At 37.6% G+C, this 17,388-nt stretch overlaps 1 protein-coding gene across 1 annotated transcript in view; it reads left to right on the forward strand.

Annotated features, from left to right (window-relative positions):
- Nucleotides 1-17,388, forward strand: part of GCC2 (GRIP and coiled-coil domain containing 2) — a 29,545-nt gene continuing 12,157 nt past the window's right edge. Inside the window, 17 exon segments of the mRNA XM_040054705.2 lie at nt 1-144; nt 2,935-2,997; nt 3,655-3,688; nt 3,691-3,738; nt 4,817-4,884; nt 5,991-6,095; nt 6,875-9,346; nt 10,006-10,075; nt 10,763-10,863; nt 10,944-11,042; nt 12,616-12,735; nt 14,103-14,267; nt 14,640-14,744; nt 15,301-15,463; nt 16,035-16,135; nt 16,253-16,330; nt 17,001-17,138. Of these exon segments, the coding sequence (XP_039910639.1) occupies nt 43-144; nt 2,935-2,997; nt 3,655-3,688; nt 3,691-3,738; nt 4,817-4,884; nt 5,991-6,095; nt 6,875-9,346; nt 10,006-10,075; nt 10,763-10,863; nt 10,944-11,042; nt 12,616-12,735; nt 14,103-14,267; nt 14,640-14,744; nt 15,301-15,463; nt 16,035-16,135; nt 16,253-16,330; nt 17,001-17,138 (4,032 nt within the window). The 5' untranslated portion in view covers nt 1-42.

The following is a 17,388-nucleotide window of genomic DNA, read 5'->3' on the forward strand; positions in this document are numbered from 1 at the left end:
GGCGGTGCTCGGTGACGGACAGGCCGAGCCCGGCGTGCCGGGATGACGGAGGCGGAAGCGGCTCGGGGAGGATGTAGCGGCGCTGGCAGCGGTTGTGGCGCCGCGCTCTCCCCGCCCCTGCAGCCTGCCGGCCCCGCCATGGAGGTAACGCGGCGGGCGGCGCGGCGGGGGGAGAGGGGCCCGGAGCTCTCGGGGGCGCCGCAGCTGGGGCGGGTTATAGGGGGCGGTGCGTGACCTTGGCGTGCAGCACGGGGGAGCGGGGAAGGTGCGGCCCAGCCCCTCCCACCCCGCGGGTTCCTTTCCCTTCCCGCGGTGACGGGCGGAGAAGGTCGCTGGGCGCCCTTCGCCGCCTCGCAGCCCCCGGGGGTGGCGCAGCCCCGGCGGGCGGCAGCTGTGAGGGAGGCCGGGGATGGGAAAGGTGGGCCCTGCGCTGCCCTGCCGAAATGCGATAGCCGGTGCGGGCTACAAGGGGCTTCTTTAGTGGCCCTCCTGCTTAGAAGGTGGGGACCTAGCCCTGTTGACACGGGCTGGGGAGAGCGGGCGGTGCTAGAGCGGAATAGAGGGGAGCGACCCTCGGGTGACACACGGCCGGGGCGGCCAGTGGTAACTGTGAAAGCAGCCAGAGACGAACAAGGGTTCCTTTTCCACTGAGGTGACCCGATGTGTTAAGAGTACGTCAACTGAGAAACGCCTACCAACACAAGCAAATAAAACCCTGGAGTGTCTGTGTCTAGTGTAGCTTTCATAAACACCAAGGCAAACCCAAAGGCTACGTTCAAGAGTTTTAGGGTCACACATTAGTTTAACTCTCCTGGTAGTGTCTGTGCTGCTTGTGTGCCACATTCTAATAGAGGTCCGATGCTGTTGGCTGAAGCAATCACAATTCAGAATATGTTTTGATGTGACTTGGTATACTTAGCGTTGGTGTTGTCTGATAGTTGCACATTGCTCAGAAAATTGCTGTTCGTGATGGCCATTACTGCCACAGTTCACAGCAAAGGCTAATATATTGCATTTATATGTTGGTTAGGCTTTCTAAGAGTATGTTAAGCTATTGCAAAAGTAAGGGATACATAGCAGTTAAAATACATAGAACATCTTGAACTGTGGCATGAAAACCCCTCAGTGTAGAGGGTAAAGTAGGCTTGAAATAAAATCTAAAAAAAGAATATATGTATGTATATATCAGTAAACTATGGAAGCATCCAGATTTCAGAATGGTGGGCTAGAAACAACATAGGATTGTGTTGGGCCTAAAACCACACTTAGTAGCTGCTGGCTCACAGCTTGGATGCAATGAAAAGTTCGGGGATTTTTTGGTAGCTCATCTTCCTAATTTTTCTTCTAACTCAAGTGGGTGAAGCCTTCTACATGAGCTGCCTCTGGTTTCTGTTATCAGAACAGCAAAACTGGATGCATTGTTTTACACAGTATGTGATTTTGCCTCTGTATGTATTAGCTTAAAGGAGTAGAAGTATCATGAGAAGAAAATTCATTTGACCTTGCTGTAGTATGGAGAGTGGTTAGCTGTCATTTTCTGAACAGTACGTGCAGGTTTTTATTATTCATTGTGCAGTCCAAGGGCTAAAATATTAGGAGTATAAGTTTTGGCGAAGTTTTACATGCTAAGAAAATCTGAAACTTTATAGCTTTTTTTTTGTACTACGTTTGCTTTTGCCATCTTAAAAAAACCCCCATATGCTATGTAGCATATGTGTTACATAGATGACTATAACTGCCTTTGTCCTTGGTCTGTACTTGAACTCATATTTCTAAAGGCAATGCTGTTTACTATCTGTGTCACCTGTTCTGTTTAAATTATTAGTGATTGTTCATTCTCAGAGTGTTCAGATCCAGTTTGGTTCTTTCTTAGTTTCTACTATATGGGTTTTGATTTTTCTTTTGGCAAAATGAAGAGAATAGCAAAACAAAAGTGAAGGTATGTGTGTATACATAAACACACACACACACACAGAAACATTTAGATAGATAAAAATACAAATACTTATATATACACCTCTTTACTTATGTACCCATGCACATATGATAGTATGAAGAAAAAAGCAGGGTAAAGGTCAAGGCTTGGAAATGCTATTCCTAATATACTGGAAGCATCTGTTCCCTTTTCCTTCACAGCATCATGGCTGCATACATTTCTTTGTGCTCCTGATTATATGTAAGCATATCCCATATAAACCACTGTAAAGCAACAGTCTCCCAGATTAGATCTGTGGAAGTTTACAGCAGAAGGCATTTTGCATGTGTTTTAGGGATAGGAGGCCCAGAATTTGCAGAGCCTTTTCAGATACGTTTGTCAGGCCAGCAATCCTAGTGGAAACTATGATGTTTTAAAAGAAAGAAGAGAGGGGTTGGAATATATTTGATAGGCTAACAGTTGTAGTGATTAACCAGTGTGTTTAAGAAGGAAACAAAAAAAGTTTAGGAGCTTATGTGGTTCAGAAGTTCCCAAGGTTTGATTTAACTGCAACTCCTCTACAATTTTTTTGGGGGGGGGGTGGGGGTGTTCGTGGGGTTTGTTTGTTTGGTGGTGGTTTGGGTTTTTTTGTTGTGCTTGCTTTTCTTTTTTTAAATGGCTCTTTTAAGAGCAAGGTAGTGAGTCATGCTTTTGAGACTGCTTGTAAATAAAATTACTTTGAAATACTGTATTGTCCCTAGATGTCCATTCAGTAATGGAATCATAAGATCATACTGGTTTGAACGTTGGGAGCTTTCTGTTCTGCTGTTCTAATAATCACAGTAGATAAATTTCCATTATGTTTCTGACTAATCCTACAAATACATATTTTAAAACTTTATTTTAATTCTTCTCTTGTGCTTTTGCAGTGGGTCTCTCTTTGAAGACTTTCAATTTGTGCTTTTGGTATCTTACACTGAAAATTTCATTACTGCAGATCGTACTTTATTTTGTTGTAGGTTCAAGATGCTGGGCAGGAGATGGTGGCATCTTCTGGCACACCAGGATCAGGCAAATCAAAGGTGATCAGTCCTCACAAACCTAATTTATTTGGATATCAGTACTTCCAAGGGTTGCAGCTTAGCATGCAAGCTGTGACAAATAGGAAGACAAATATATTTTTAACATTTCTTCTAGACAGGAAAAATTAACTTATAAACATTACGATAAAGTGTTTTGGAAACCATGAGAAAAAAAATCTCTTTTTGGTATGTTCACTTCCTTATATTTGATAAATTATTAATAGCATCCAGTTTTGGTAGCAGTCTGTTTCATAATGGACACAGACATCTTTGCATATATTGGAAGTAAATTTAAACAATGACAATGTTAGGTGAGCTTGCTATTTTCAAAATATTGTTTAAATTGTATTGCTGAATTGTAATCCTTCCTAACTGAGTTTTCATAACTGATGCTGCCCAATCGTGTGCTCTAGAATTGTTTCAGAAAAGTAGAGAATGAGGAGTAGTTTCTGTTACTGTAATTGAAATAACTGAATTGGATAACAGAACATCAGTAACTTGGACTGTTCTTTAAAATGTTTTTCTTCTTGCAAATGTATGGTAAGAGTTTCTTCTCCTAAAACTCAGTTTCTTGGAAGTCAGATGCTAAAATGCCTTGTTTCTATTTCCCTTTGGGTTAGAGGAAACTGGTTTCTCTGATACATATAATTTTTACAGCTGGACACATTGCCGAAAGAAGACCTCATCAAGTTTGCAAAAAGCAAATGATGCTTATACAGAAAGCGAAGTCAAGATGTGCAGGTATCTTACTGGAAAGTGCAATTTCTGCCTTAATGCTAGGCACTACCTGACCTTTTCAAATATCACTGTGTATTTTTGATAGGTAGATTAAAATTCTAGGCAAAAAGACTAGATTTTATTTTTCTTCAATTTTGCTATTTATGGTGGGAAGATAAGGACTGAAACCATTTGATTAAGAAAGAGAAGAAAATAAGCATTGCTTTTATCAAATATTAAATGAATTTTGGTCTGACAATATGGCATGATGGAACAGAGTACCTTGTGTAAAAGTTGAAGTGGGATTTGTTTGGGATTGCCTGTTCCCCATATTGGTGCAGGTGGCTTTTCAGGAAGCAAATGGGAAGAGGAATGTCTGATTTTTTTTTTTGCATAATTAGTAGAGTATAGTTTGTTGTAGAGTACAATGGCTTCTTTAAGATAGTTTTCTTCTTTATATTTGATCATCTGTTGCTTTAACAAGAAACTGTAAAATATGCCAACCAAGATTTTATGCTTAATGCCTAAAAGTATGTGTGAATCTGTGCTCTCATGTGCTGTCCTTCTCCACTCTGCTGTCCCTTTTCCTCCAGTGGCCCACCACTTGGACTGGTGTCACTTCCCTTTGTTTGGGATGACAGTTATGCTGACTGCTGGTAGCTGCCCACTGAAACAATCAGGATACAGAAATGGGCTATACCAGGCTTTTCCTTAGTGTGGTTATTCATAAGATCTTGTTCTTCTGCTTGATGCCTATTTGTAGAGAAACAGTAGAAACTGAGTATCTTTTCTCTGATTTAAATTGACCATGGAATAGAAGGTAAGATGATCATCAGAAGAATTTCTATCTGTTGTCCCTCTATCCAAGCAAGGAAGTTTTGCTTCCTTAGGAAACCATGCTCAGTGTCAGGACTGGAGAAGCAGTACTGAATATTTGTGCTCTTCCTGTTAGTTCTGTGTATCACTCAGTAACAAAGAAAAATCAATGAAGTAAAGGATGTCACTGTTTTGAATAGAAGTGTTATCAGGCATGGGATTTACTAGAAATTTGCTACTGTGATGCAGCATCAATTCACACTGTGAAATTTCTTTACATTTTAAGAACTGGAGAAAGAAATTGAAGAACTCAGATCTAAAGCAGCTACTGCAGGAGCTGATGATATTATTCAGGTAGGAATATGTAATGGGTTTCTGTTGTATTACATAAAGTTAGCTGAAATAAATCCAAAGAAATAATTTGGTAAATAATAAATAACTTGAAAACCGTTATTCAAATAGAATGGAATCAATCTGCAGGAATCCAAGATACTTCCTAAAAAAATTTTTTTCCTTCTCCCCTTGTGTCCTTACTCCACTTGCCAGCAAACACCCTTGGTTCTGTGAGGAATAGTACAGGGTACTTTCCAGAACTTACCACAGCACTTCAGTACTTGAAGGGGGCTTATAAGATGTGGACAAACTTTTCAGCAGAGCCTGCTGCAATAGAACAAGGCATAATGGTTTTATACTAAAAAGGTTGATTTAGATTTAGGTATAAGGAAGATTTTTTTTACACAGAGGGTGGTGAAATGTTGGAATAGTTTGCTCGGAGACGTGTTAGATTCCCTACCCCTGGAAATATTCAAGGTCAGGTTGAATGGGGCTCGGATGGAGTTGAAGATGTCCTTGATCACTGCAGGGAGGCTGGACTAGATGACCTTTAAAGGTCTCCACCCACCCAAACTATTCTATGACTGTGAATGTCCCCACAGCAAGGCTCTTCCTTGTGTAGCTGGTTAGACCCGCTTTTGTTTATTTTGGAGTGACCATTGCAGAAAGACTTCAGCCATTTAGAAAAATTTTGTGACAGTCATTTGATGAGATTAGAAATACATAATTAAAATAGCATGTCACAAGAAATACTTTTAGGATCTGTCTTTCTCAGGATAAGGGTCATAACATATGAAAGTGAAAGTTGGTAGCAAGGAGGAATTTCTCAGAGAATTGATTTGAACAATTTGGATGGAGATTTCTAGAGAAAGGGAACTTCATCACCACCACCTGGTAATAAAAAATTATTTGATCACAAGTACAATTTTTTAAAGAACCCAACATCATTGTTTTAGTCTACCTATTTTATATGAGTTGTATTTGGGCTAAAAGCAATTTTTAAAACAGACTGATGGGTTTATTTGACAAAAAAGGTCATAATCAATATGTGAGTTCCTGCATTTTTCAGAAATCACTGTTTCCATTGTTAAACTCTTCTTTCAGTGATCTTTCTCATTTAATATTAGGCTCTCACAGAAAGGCTGGATGTTGTTCTTCTGGAAAAAGCTGAAAGTCAGCAGCAGTGCATAGCCCTGAAAAAAGAAAATATTCAAATAAAGCAAGAAGCAGAGGTACTGAAATATTTCAGAATTATATTTATTTTCTAGGTTTGCTTGTTATGTATCTAATTTTAATCTTTTTCTTCACTTACCTGTGTTCTGTCTCTTAAAAAAAATCTAAAACAATATAAAGGCTTTATATGTTAAAGCATATTTTCTCTGTACCCCCTAGTTCAAAGTAATAAATAAAGAATTCTTATATATACTTAGTTCTACAGCTGCAAGAAGAATTCAGTCTGTGCATTAAAAGCCTACATAGACTTCAATCAATTAGTTCTGTCTCTCCATGGGAGCACAGGTTTACCTTTATGAGGTAAACCTTTAGATATTCATATGATGTTTACCTTTAGATATTCATAAGAAGGAGCCTGTTAGCCAAGGCATCTATATTATATCAATAATCTCAGTTAATAATAAAGTGCAGACTGAATTCTTGTAATTGATGAACATTGTTATATTCCAGATGCCTGAATTTAATGCACTAAAAGTAATCTGATCTTTGACACATTATCAGAATAGTTGCTAAAGCTAAACTCTGTTATGACCATGTTGTGAAATTATGATGGTAAACATGATTTAGGACTTAGTTTTCCTTTCTCATTTTGCAAATGTTCTTGTACTCTGTGCAGTGTCTTCTGAATTGAGTTGTCCTAATACAGTTGAGTATTTAAAGCTATAGCAGTTTTTAAAACTGAGGACTATTGCCTTTTCTAATTCATTATTGTAAATAGTTCACTTGGAAATTCTATGTGCTAAATTACCAGTATTTAATAATTTGCTTGTTTGCTTAGGCTGCAATGGCTAAAACAGAAGAACTGCAGAAGCAACTGGAACAATCAAGAACTGTCTCTCTGGAAGAAATAAAAGCTCTGAAAAGTGAATTAGCAAATGCACAATGCAAGCACAATGAGGATTTAAAAAAACTGAAGATGGAATTAGATAAGCAAGTGAAGAAAGAAATGGAGCTGGTGGAACAGGTTGAATGTTACAATGATAGTCAAAAAGAAGTTAAAAGATTACAAGATGATGTCCAAAGAATTAAATCTACTTATGAGGAGCAAATTTTGTGTCTGAACAAGCAGTTGGAAGCTGTGAATGAAGACAAAAACAAAGAAATGACAAATCTGCAAGAAACTATTAAAAACAACTCTCAGTGTTACAGTAATGAAATAAAAAATCTGAATGAAGAGATTAAAACGTTAAAAATTGCCCATCAGGAAGAGGTGTCAGAACTAATGCGTCAAATTGAAATATCATCTAAAGAAAATGAAGAAAAGCAAAATCAAATAAATCAGTTACAGCATAGTTTGGCAGAGAATAATGCCAAGGATGAAATGCGTGCTCAGACTGACCAACGTGAATATGACTTGGAGCAGCTGAGAGAAGTCTTAAATAAAAATGTAGAAAACAAGACAGATGTTGTAGATACACAAGAAGAACCTTGTGTAGAAACAAAAATGGAAGAAAAAGTTAGATACCTGGAGCATAGTTTAGAAGAACTCCAGTCCCAACACAGTATATTAAAAGATGAGTTAACTTACATGAGCAATGTCAAGATAAAACTCGAAGAAGAAATCCATCGTATGAAGGATGAGTACTTTCACGAGCGGGAAGACCTGGACTTCAAGATAAATGAATTGCAGCTTACTAAAGAAGATTATTGCTGTGTAATTGAAAAACTAAAATTGGAGCTTCAAGCGGCAGGACAGCACTATGAAACTGCTGCAAAAGAGCACAAATTAGAGATTCAGGCTCTGAAAGATCAACACAAGAGAGAAATTTCTGAACTAAATGAAACTTTATTATCTGGTTCTGAAAAAGAACAGATGGCATTAGTTTTTGAAATGCAGGAACTTAGAGAACAACTTGAAAAGCTAACTCAGGAGAAGGAAGAAGCAGTGTCCAATTACAACAGCCTGAGAGAAACAATGGAAACTCTACAGGCTGAACTAGGCGAATCTGCTGGAAAGATCAGCCAGGAGTTTGAATCAATGAAACAACAGCAAGCTTCTGATGTCAGTCAACTGCAACAGAAACTCCGGGCTGCTTTTAATGAAAAGGATGTTCTTCTTGAAACTGTAAATTGCCTCCAGGAAAAAGTAGAAAAATTGTCATCTCATCAGTTAGAGATAGAAGAACTTAAATGTAAAATTGATAGTCTTCAGGAGGACAATAACACAATGATAAACTCCATTAAACAAAAAGAGATTACTGTAAGAGAACTGGAAGAGAAGATCATTGCTCTTACTGATCAAAACAGGGACATTTTAAATGATGTGAAATGCTTGGGTGAAGAGAGAGAAACCCTTCAGGAAACGTGCAAGCAAGAACAAGTTAAAATTCAGGAACTTCAGCAAGAAGTAGATGTTGCTTACCAGTACAGTAATGACCTGAAGCAAAAGGTAGAGGAATTAACAGAGAGACTGAACGAAGCTTTAACTTCAAAGGATGAAAATGCTCAAATGCTAGAGCAACTAGAAAACCAGATTGAATCTCTGGTGCGTGATAAAGAGCAGCTTTCATCTGAAGTATACACTCTTCGTGAGGAAAATAAGAAACACATTCAGGAAAAAGGTGAATTAAGTGAAGAGCTGGGAAAGACTACATCTGAAAAAGATGTTTGTTTAGTATTGAAAGAGCAGTCTGAAAACTTAGAAAAGAGACTACAAATGATGACTGCAGAAAAAGACCATATATCAACATTACTTGAAAATGAACAAGTACACACATCCCTTGTAAGAACTCAGCTCTACCAGCTACTTGAGCGAGTGGGGTTCAGCATTTCAGATCCTAATGAAGAATATGATTCTCTTAACTTGTTAAAAATTGCAAATGAATGCTTGTCAAAAATTAAAGAAGAGCAGTGCCGTGCTCAACAAAAGGAGGAGGAAGTAATTAGTTTGCAGCAAGAAGTTGAGAGATTACAGGAAGAAAATGCAGCTCAAGATAGAGAACATAGATCCCTGATTCAGGATTTTGAAAAAGAAAAAAATCTCTTGAGAGAAGAACTGGAAGGAGTGTTGTCTGAAAAAGAAGCACTTCAACATGATATCCAGGAGCTGAGGAATGCTAGTGAAAAAACAAGGATTGAAAATCAAGATCTTTTAGCTAATACTGAAGAGATCAGTCAAAAACTTGCTCTTTATGAAAGTCAAATACAAGAACAGCAAAAAGGATTTGAAAAACAAGACGACTTAAATTGCATTCTGGAACAAAAGGAAACTGAGCTTAGAAATGTGAAAGACGAACTGAGTTCTCTAAAGGTTATATTTTGTTATTGAAGTATAAAGACTAAACCTCTAAAGTCTTCAGAATTAAGGTTCAAAAAATACTTTGAATTCTCTCTTTTCTTTTTTTTTTTTTCCTTTTTTTTCCCTTGGCCTGAAAGTGAGTCTCCCTTCTAGAAAGCACATATTACTGAGTTTTCTAGCACCTCAGAATTCCCATGGAAAAAAAAAAAATGAAAACAAACCAATCATAATGCTTTTTTGACCAAAGTTGCTTGTACTTAAAACTTTCTTCCTATCACTATCCCTTGAAGCAATCAATTGACTAGGTGGACTAACTGACCTGGTAATCTTTCACCTCTAACTTTCTGTGGTTCCATCTCAAGCAAAACTGCTTGATCTGCATTAGCCTCAGGTCTTGGGAATTGCTGGTTATGTAAAGCTGACAGCTGCAGAATGAGAGTGTCTCCCCTTTTTTATCCTTGGGCAGGATGGAAAGCAGCTCTTAAAAGATTGGAGTGTTCTGCTTCCAACATAACTTTCACCAAGCTGTTACAAAGTTGCTCATTAGGCTTTCCTGGTAGTAAGAACGTAGACAGTTTTAGCTGTAGCTAAAACTTCTGGCGGCTTATTAGGGACGAAACAGGTACCACAAAGAAATGTTTGTAATACTTATATCTTTGTTTATAATACAGAATTTAATGGAGACAATGACCGAGAAAACTGATCAACAGCCTTCAGTAGCAGAGCTTCAAGAAAAAATTGGTATCTTTCTCACTTCTTTCTTTTATAGAAATGGATTTTTACTTTTGGATTGTTAGTTTTTATTTCTTTGCATGATTGTCCTGTATTTCCACCAGTCAAGGAAGATGGGGAAGTAGATATTAATGCATCTTCCTACAATATTTTTTCCATTGAGTATTTAAAATGTTGTTAGCAATTTTAAGTTGGATATAATTTGATATTTTTAAAGGCTTTTTCTTCCTCTGTACATCTATCTATAAACAGTGTAGTGGGTTTAATGTTTATTTTTTAAATGTGGGGAATTTACCAGTAAGAATCCCTGAGGCTACCAGAAGGAAGGGGAAGCAACACTGCCAAAACTACTGCTTTATTGTAGTTATCCCAACACATTAGCAGGAAAATGCTTCTGAGTTGTTTAATTTATGTAGAAGTAGACAGGAATATGGCTCTTAACTGTGATGGAAGCTTTTGAAATGGGGAAAGATTGTCCAGGGAAAGATTGCCCCTAAGCTCTCTGTGTGTCTGGATGTTTTGGCTTCAAATGAAATGCTTAACTGAATGAAACGCTTGAACATCTCCCCTTGCTTTATATTTTGTTTGGTTTTAAAGTCATGCTGATGTTCATGTTCTAATTGAATTTAATTTCATTTCCCTTCTTGGGAAAAAATGCAAAGGTGTAATTTTTAATTTTCTTATGTATTTATCTAGGGATCCTTGAAAAAGAATCTGCTGAAAAAGGAGAGAAGCTAAATAAAATTAAAGTGGTTGCTGTGAAAGCAAAGAAAGAATTAGATGCCAGCCGAAAAGAGGTACCCTAACCACTTCCTAATATGAAGAAGATTCTGCATGGGGGGCTTTGTTTTAATGACACACACCTCTTTTTAATAAGATGCAGACTATGAAGGAAGAGTTGGAGTTGGTTCGATCAGAAAAAGATCAATTGTCTGCTTCAATGAAAGATGTAATTCAAGGAGCTGAAAGCTATAAGGTAAGAATAGTGCTGCATTCACGAAAGACAGTAAACTGTCAGAACATAATTTGGGTTTGAAGCCTAGCCTGGATATACATTGCTATTTACTTGCACAAATATGTTTGGCAAAAGAAATTGTGTCTGTGCAGTTGAATACCAGAATCAAGAAATGTAAGGTTCTCTTTACAGAACCATGCAGCTGCTGTCAGAAGAAAATGAGATGCTTCCTTTCTATTGGAATGCTATCTTTAAACCTTTTGACTCTAGCATCATAGATACCAAGCAATGTGTTGCTAAGCAAAACATAAATTCCTGTGAATTCTGCAAAGTACATAAAATTGAAGATCAGTTTGAAAATCCTAAAATTATGAAGATAAACTCATAATTCCCTGGGAGCAAATCTTGGAGCACATCTCTGGGCATATGAAGCAGAAGCAGGTGACAAGCATTGCTTCCCCAAGAGAAAGCTGTTCCCTGTAAGACTTAGGAGGAGAAGCTGTGGGAACTGGGGTTGTGTAGTCTGGAGAAAAGCAGCCTCAGGGGAGGCTTTTATCACTCTCTACAACCACCTGAAAGGAGGGTGTATTCAGGTGGGGATCAGTCTTTTTTCTCAAGCATCAAGATAAGACAGAGGGAAATGGCCTTAAGTTCTACCAGGGGAGGTTTAGATTGGATATTAGGAACAATTTCTTTATGAGAAGTGTGCTTGAATATTGGAACAGGGAAGCAATGGAATCACCATCCCTGGTGGTGATTTAAAGTATAATAAGCAAACACAGCAAGCACTTATATACAAGTATATAAGGTAAACACGGCACTAAAGGACATGTGTTAGTGATGGATTTGTCAGTGCTGGGTTTACAGTTGGATTCAACGATCTTAAAGGTCATTTTCCATGTAAATTATTCTGTGACATCATTGAGAGTATTGCATCCAGTCTTGTCCCTCCTTCTCCCCCCAAATACAAGGAAGACATTGATAACTTAAAGTGATTTCAGTGGAGGGGTGACCAGGTTGGTCAAAGGACTGGAATAAGTGATGAGAAGTTGCTCAGCCTGGAGAAGACTTCAAAGGAACCTAATAGGAGTCTTTGAGTACCTACAAAGACATTATGAAGGGAAGAGAGTCAGGTTATTAATGGTGGTGCAAGATAAGGCAGTAGTCCTCAATTGAAAGGAGAGATTCCAACTGAATACATGGATAAACATTTTTATGCTATGAGAATGGTCGAGCTTTGGAATAGTTTGCCCAATGGAGTAGCCGTCTCCATTCTTGGAGGCAGGTCCTTGGAAGGAACTGATTGGACAGAGCTCTGAGCAACCTGGTCTCATCTCACTGCTGACCCTACTTTAAGCAGGAGGGTGACACTTGCTGAGCTGTCTTCCAACCTGAATTATTCTAGAATGTCATGAACTGAAAGGGCTTTCCCCCTGAGCCTGTAATGTAATGATAGCTTTAATTTCATTCTGATATTTCTGATGTTGCAGTAAGACAACTCATATAATGAAATACTAGGTGAGCACACCTCAGAGGTAAAGAAGGTGCTTTTGCAATACATATTGTAAAAAATTATGCCTTTGTATGTGTTAAGAATCTTTTACTAGAATACGACAAGCAAGGAGAACAGCTGGATTCTGAAAAAGGCAGAGCAAATAATCTTGAACGTCAGATAGATGACCTCACAAGACAGCTACAGGCGTCATCAGAGCAGGTCAGTTCTGTATATGGGTCTGATCTATTGCTAAGCACAATAAGAATTCATTCTGCCTATGGGGTGCAGGTTTTAATCATGTGATTGTTACTGTACTTTCATAACCTTAAGTGTGTTTTGAATAATGACTTGAAATTCAAAGTGGTTTGTTTGTTCCTTTTCAACATCTTATATCTTACCTGGGCCATAACAAAGATAAATATATCTAGAATGTCTAGCTTTGTCAATACAGAGAGTTTCATTTATCCCAGGTCAACTCACAGAAAAGAGCAGATCATCTCTGGCTTGATTTTGGACCTACAGCTCTGCTGCAAGTATAAAACTTGCACTGTTTCTCTGACTGCACACCTACACTTCTCATGAAGTGCAGCAGCCTTTAACTGAGACATTTTTTCTTCTATTTCTTCAACAAAATGTGGCTTTTAATATTTTGTTTAATCAGCAGAGTGTTTAAGTATACTAAATGAATTATGGATTCTGCATTTTTCACGAGGATGAGACTCTAAGATGCATTGTAAAGTACTATAGTGGCATTCAGAGGAGTCTAAAATGGTAATTAAGAGGTTGTGAGACACATTTTTGCAAAGCTAGCTGCAATGGGTTTGGTATTTAAGATTTAAACTCCCAGACTCTATACACCAAAGATCCACCTAGGCCACTGTTTCCTTATAAACACAAGCCAGTATTCAATAGCATAGGAAGAAATAAGGAATAATAGTATATACTCTGCTGATTATGCAGGCATTTTTCAAGTTTCTTATAAAGAATTTGTAAATAAAACACTGTTTAGGTAGTTGACATCTTTGACTTATACTTCATTCTTAATAGGAAGATAAAAAGTAGATTACATCATTGAAGATGTCAAAATTTAATCTGTTAAAATCATTGCAAAAGTATGCCTGATGAGCAGAGTTCTTACTATGTACTGGTGGCATACTTGGTGTCAAACCTTGCAGTTCAGTCTTTTTTAGGAGTTAATAGTGTGATCATTTGTTTATAAATACAGCAGTTGTATTTGAAGTGTGAAATACTATATTGTTGCAAGGGGAAGGTGATAATGCAGAAAGCATACATTTTTGGCTATTTTTTTCATATTTCTTTTCATTCTTGCCATTTTACAGAAAGCTGGGCAAATTAACTGAATAAAACAACCAAAATGTGCTAATGGCTTTAATTTCACCTGTATGTTAATCTGATTTAAAACAATTAAGTTGGACAAGACTCATCTGTAGGAGTGTTGTTTGTAAGGGGTTTGGATAGAAATCAATGTTGGTTGTTTTTTTTTTTAAATATAGAAAATACTTTATCTGTTAACATTGCAGCTAAATTCAGCCTATGCTTTTATTATTCCATTGTGCTAATTTCAGCATGATCAGTTACGCTCTGCTAATGAAGACCTCCTGGCTCGTGTTGAAACACTACAAAATAATGCTAAGCTGCTGGAAACTCAGATACTGGAGCTACAAAGAGCCAAAGTAAAGACTGACAAAGAACTAGAAGCTGAAAAGCTTCTAAGAGAACAGAAAACAAAGGTAGTACTTCATAGAGATGGTGAATGGGCTGAAGCATTACTTTGAGTGGATGTGATTTCTGTTAGGCCTTTGTAAACTGTTTTTATGGATCAGATTCTGCGTTTTTTCTCTGTGTTAACTTGACTTTTTTGAAAACCTGGTCTGTTTATTGAAAGAACTTAGCAAGGCTGTCAGTTCAGGTTAGGGGTAATTACACAGAATGTGAAAACTACTTCATAGTATTGTTGGTTGTTCTCAGGTTCACAGTGATTTCCTAAAAAAAGAATCAATTGTCTTTGTACAACGCAAGTGTGCGTGTGTGTGTAAGTAGAGAAAGGTGCTGACATCTGTTTTGAATTTGAACTGCATAATTGACAATTACTTAAATTTCAGGAACATAGTGGTGCTCTCCGAGAAATGGAGGAGCTTCAGATGCAACTTCAGAAGGAAAAGAAACATCTGCAGAAAACTATGCAAGAACTGGAGCTGGCCAGAAAGGTAGAGTTGCTGTCCATGTTAGTGCTTAATGGACTCCCAGTGATTTTGGCCTACCTGGTTGTGCCCTTTCTGTTCTGAGGATTTTAAAGCTGGAGGAATGTGAGGGCTTTTGCCCCTGGTTGTGTGCTTGTAGAGCTGAAATGTACTTTTGGGATTGGTTTTGTTTTTATTTTTTGTTTCTTGGGTTATGTGGCCTATCATGGGTAGAAATGGGAATAGAATTCAGATGTCTGGAGTACATGTATAGTGTAGTGCTAAGAAATTGCCTTGCTTACAAGGACTGAAGATGACAGAAACTAATACATACAAAATACCTACTGATAAAACTAGCGATAGGTTTTTCAAAGCTTTTGATTCTTGTTTGAAAACAGATTATTTACTGGGGATATGGAAACCAAATGGATTGGGGTGGTGTTTGTGGATATGGATAGAGACAAAATCTTTGTCTAATGGGCAATATAGTTTTTTACAGAATTACAAAGGGTAATTAAGGGTGCAAAAGTCTTAGCAGCCAAGGCAAATTGTAAGCTCTAACTTAGTTTTGTGTACTTTGCAGGATGCTCAAAAGAGTACACTGATGGATATGGAAATAGCTGATTATGAAAGGCTAGTAAAAGAACTTAATCAGAAGATTACTGATAAAGACAGCAGAATAGATGATCTTGAGCAAGAAACCGGGATTCAGAAACAGAAACAAGAGATCCTACAGGAAGAAATAAGTGAGTAAACTAGAGTAACTAGAGTTACTCTATAGAGTAAACAAGAGTCATTGTGGTATAGTTAGCAGTGACAAAAAATACAATTCAGAAACAGCTTCTTAAGTCCACAGGTGAGGGTAAGCTTTGCAGGAAATACTGAGCTGTTGCATTAGGAAAGGAATTTTGTCTTAGAGGAACTTTTACTAGGTTATCAATAATTTAATCCAGTGTTCAGCACTTAAAAGCCAACTGCCTGCCTGACATACTGTGTTTCTTACCTGGTTAAATTACTCATTAAGTTCTGAATATTGGTGACTGACAAGGGTTTTCTTTCTTATGTACCACACTCATAAAACTTTACTGATTACCATATGGTTAAAAAAATCCACTTCTTCCTATGCTGAAGTGTAAATCTTAAAAAACATTTCACTTATTTTAAGATCTTTGTGATAACTTAGGAAAATTATACTAAAGTTACTGTAAGCTACTTGTTTGCAGTTCTTAAGGAATTTGTTTAAATATTTTCCAGCATTTTTAAGGAAATACAAGAGAGGAAGTTTCCTTTACATATAATTGTTGTTTTCTGTATTAGAGTCACTTCAGTCCACTATGCAACAGGATGAGGAAAGAAATGCCAAGATAAAACAACTCCTCATGAAAACCAAGAAAGAACTGGCTGATTCAAAACAAGCTGTAAGTCCATATGCTAATGACTGTGTATTCTACTTTTAAACTAGATTTTAAAAAACTGAATTTTTAGATTACAGAAGTTTGGAGGGTTTATAATACCCAGGTAATTTTATCTTGCAGGAAAACGACCATCTAATGTTGCAGGCATCATTGAAAGGGGAACTGGAAGCCAGTCAACAGCAAGTGGAAGCCTATAAGGCAAGAAACTTCACTTTTTTGTTAGTACAAGTTTTCTCATTTAAGTTGTAAGGGTGTGATTTGTACTGGGCACATGGAATATAGGCTGAAGAACGAAGAGGTGCTATTTTTACTTCTAGGTTTTTCCTAAGTGGGTTTTATCTGTTTGCTGCTTTCCCCAAATATTTTTCCCTGTGATTTTCTTTAAATGGAATTACCCTGTCTTTCCTCTTTCCCTTTCCACCAAAGGAGAGGACTGTAGAGTTTGAAGCTTGTAACTTGAATATATTTTTTAATGAGTCTTTAAAAATGGAAGTTGCTCACTTTTAAAACAGAAAAGCACAACATTGTCAGCAAAAATCTTAAGTGTTGTCCATCTGTATGTAGAATAGAAATGGATTGGAATGTAATGAAAGGAGCAGGGAAGGGAGTAGGGTTGGCTTTCTTAAGTGCTGCCACCCGGCATTGTAATTTTATCTTCCATTCTCTCTCTAAGCAACATCACTTTCTGCAAACTAATACATGGTAACCCATGTATAATTTTTATTCTATTTTTATTAGATTTTAATTTTGTATTCACCAGTTCTGTGCAAGAATTACTGTAATAGAGTCCTAGGTTCTCAGTGGCATGTTCCCTTGGAGAAGTAAGAAAAGTTTTTGTGATAGTGAAGTTTTCAACTGACTTTTTCAGATTCAGGTGGCTGTACTGACATCAGAAAAGCATAAAGTTCAGGAACAACTGCGAACATCTTCGGAGCAGCACCAGCGTACGATGAGTGCTTGCCAGCAAAAAATCGCAACCCTTCAAGAGGAGTGCAGAGCAGCCCAGGTATTCCAGTGGAAGAAGTAATCTTTGAGGCTTAAGAAGGGGAGATTACTTCCACACTCTGCTTCTTCAAAAATATTTTTCAGATTTTTCACTTTTCTCTTTTTGTCTCTCAAGAATTGCAAATTACCCCAGTAACTGAGTGGTGGTATAAAGGACAAGCCAGACTGTCCTGGTTAACGTGCATCACTTGGGGTGAAATATCTGGACTTGCATACTTCTATTTCCAGTAGGGAAAAACTTGTGGTAGGAG

Source organism: Hirundo rustica, chromosome 2 (genome assembly GCF_015227805.2).
Source record: "Hirundo rustica isolate bHirRus1 chromosome 2, bHirRus1.pri.v3, whole genome shotgun sequence".
Classification (NCBI taxonomy): Eukaryota; Metazoa; Chordata; class Aves; order Passeriformes; family Hirundinidae; genus Hirundo; species Hirundo rustica.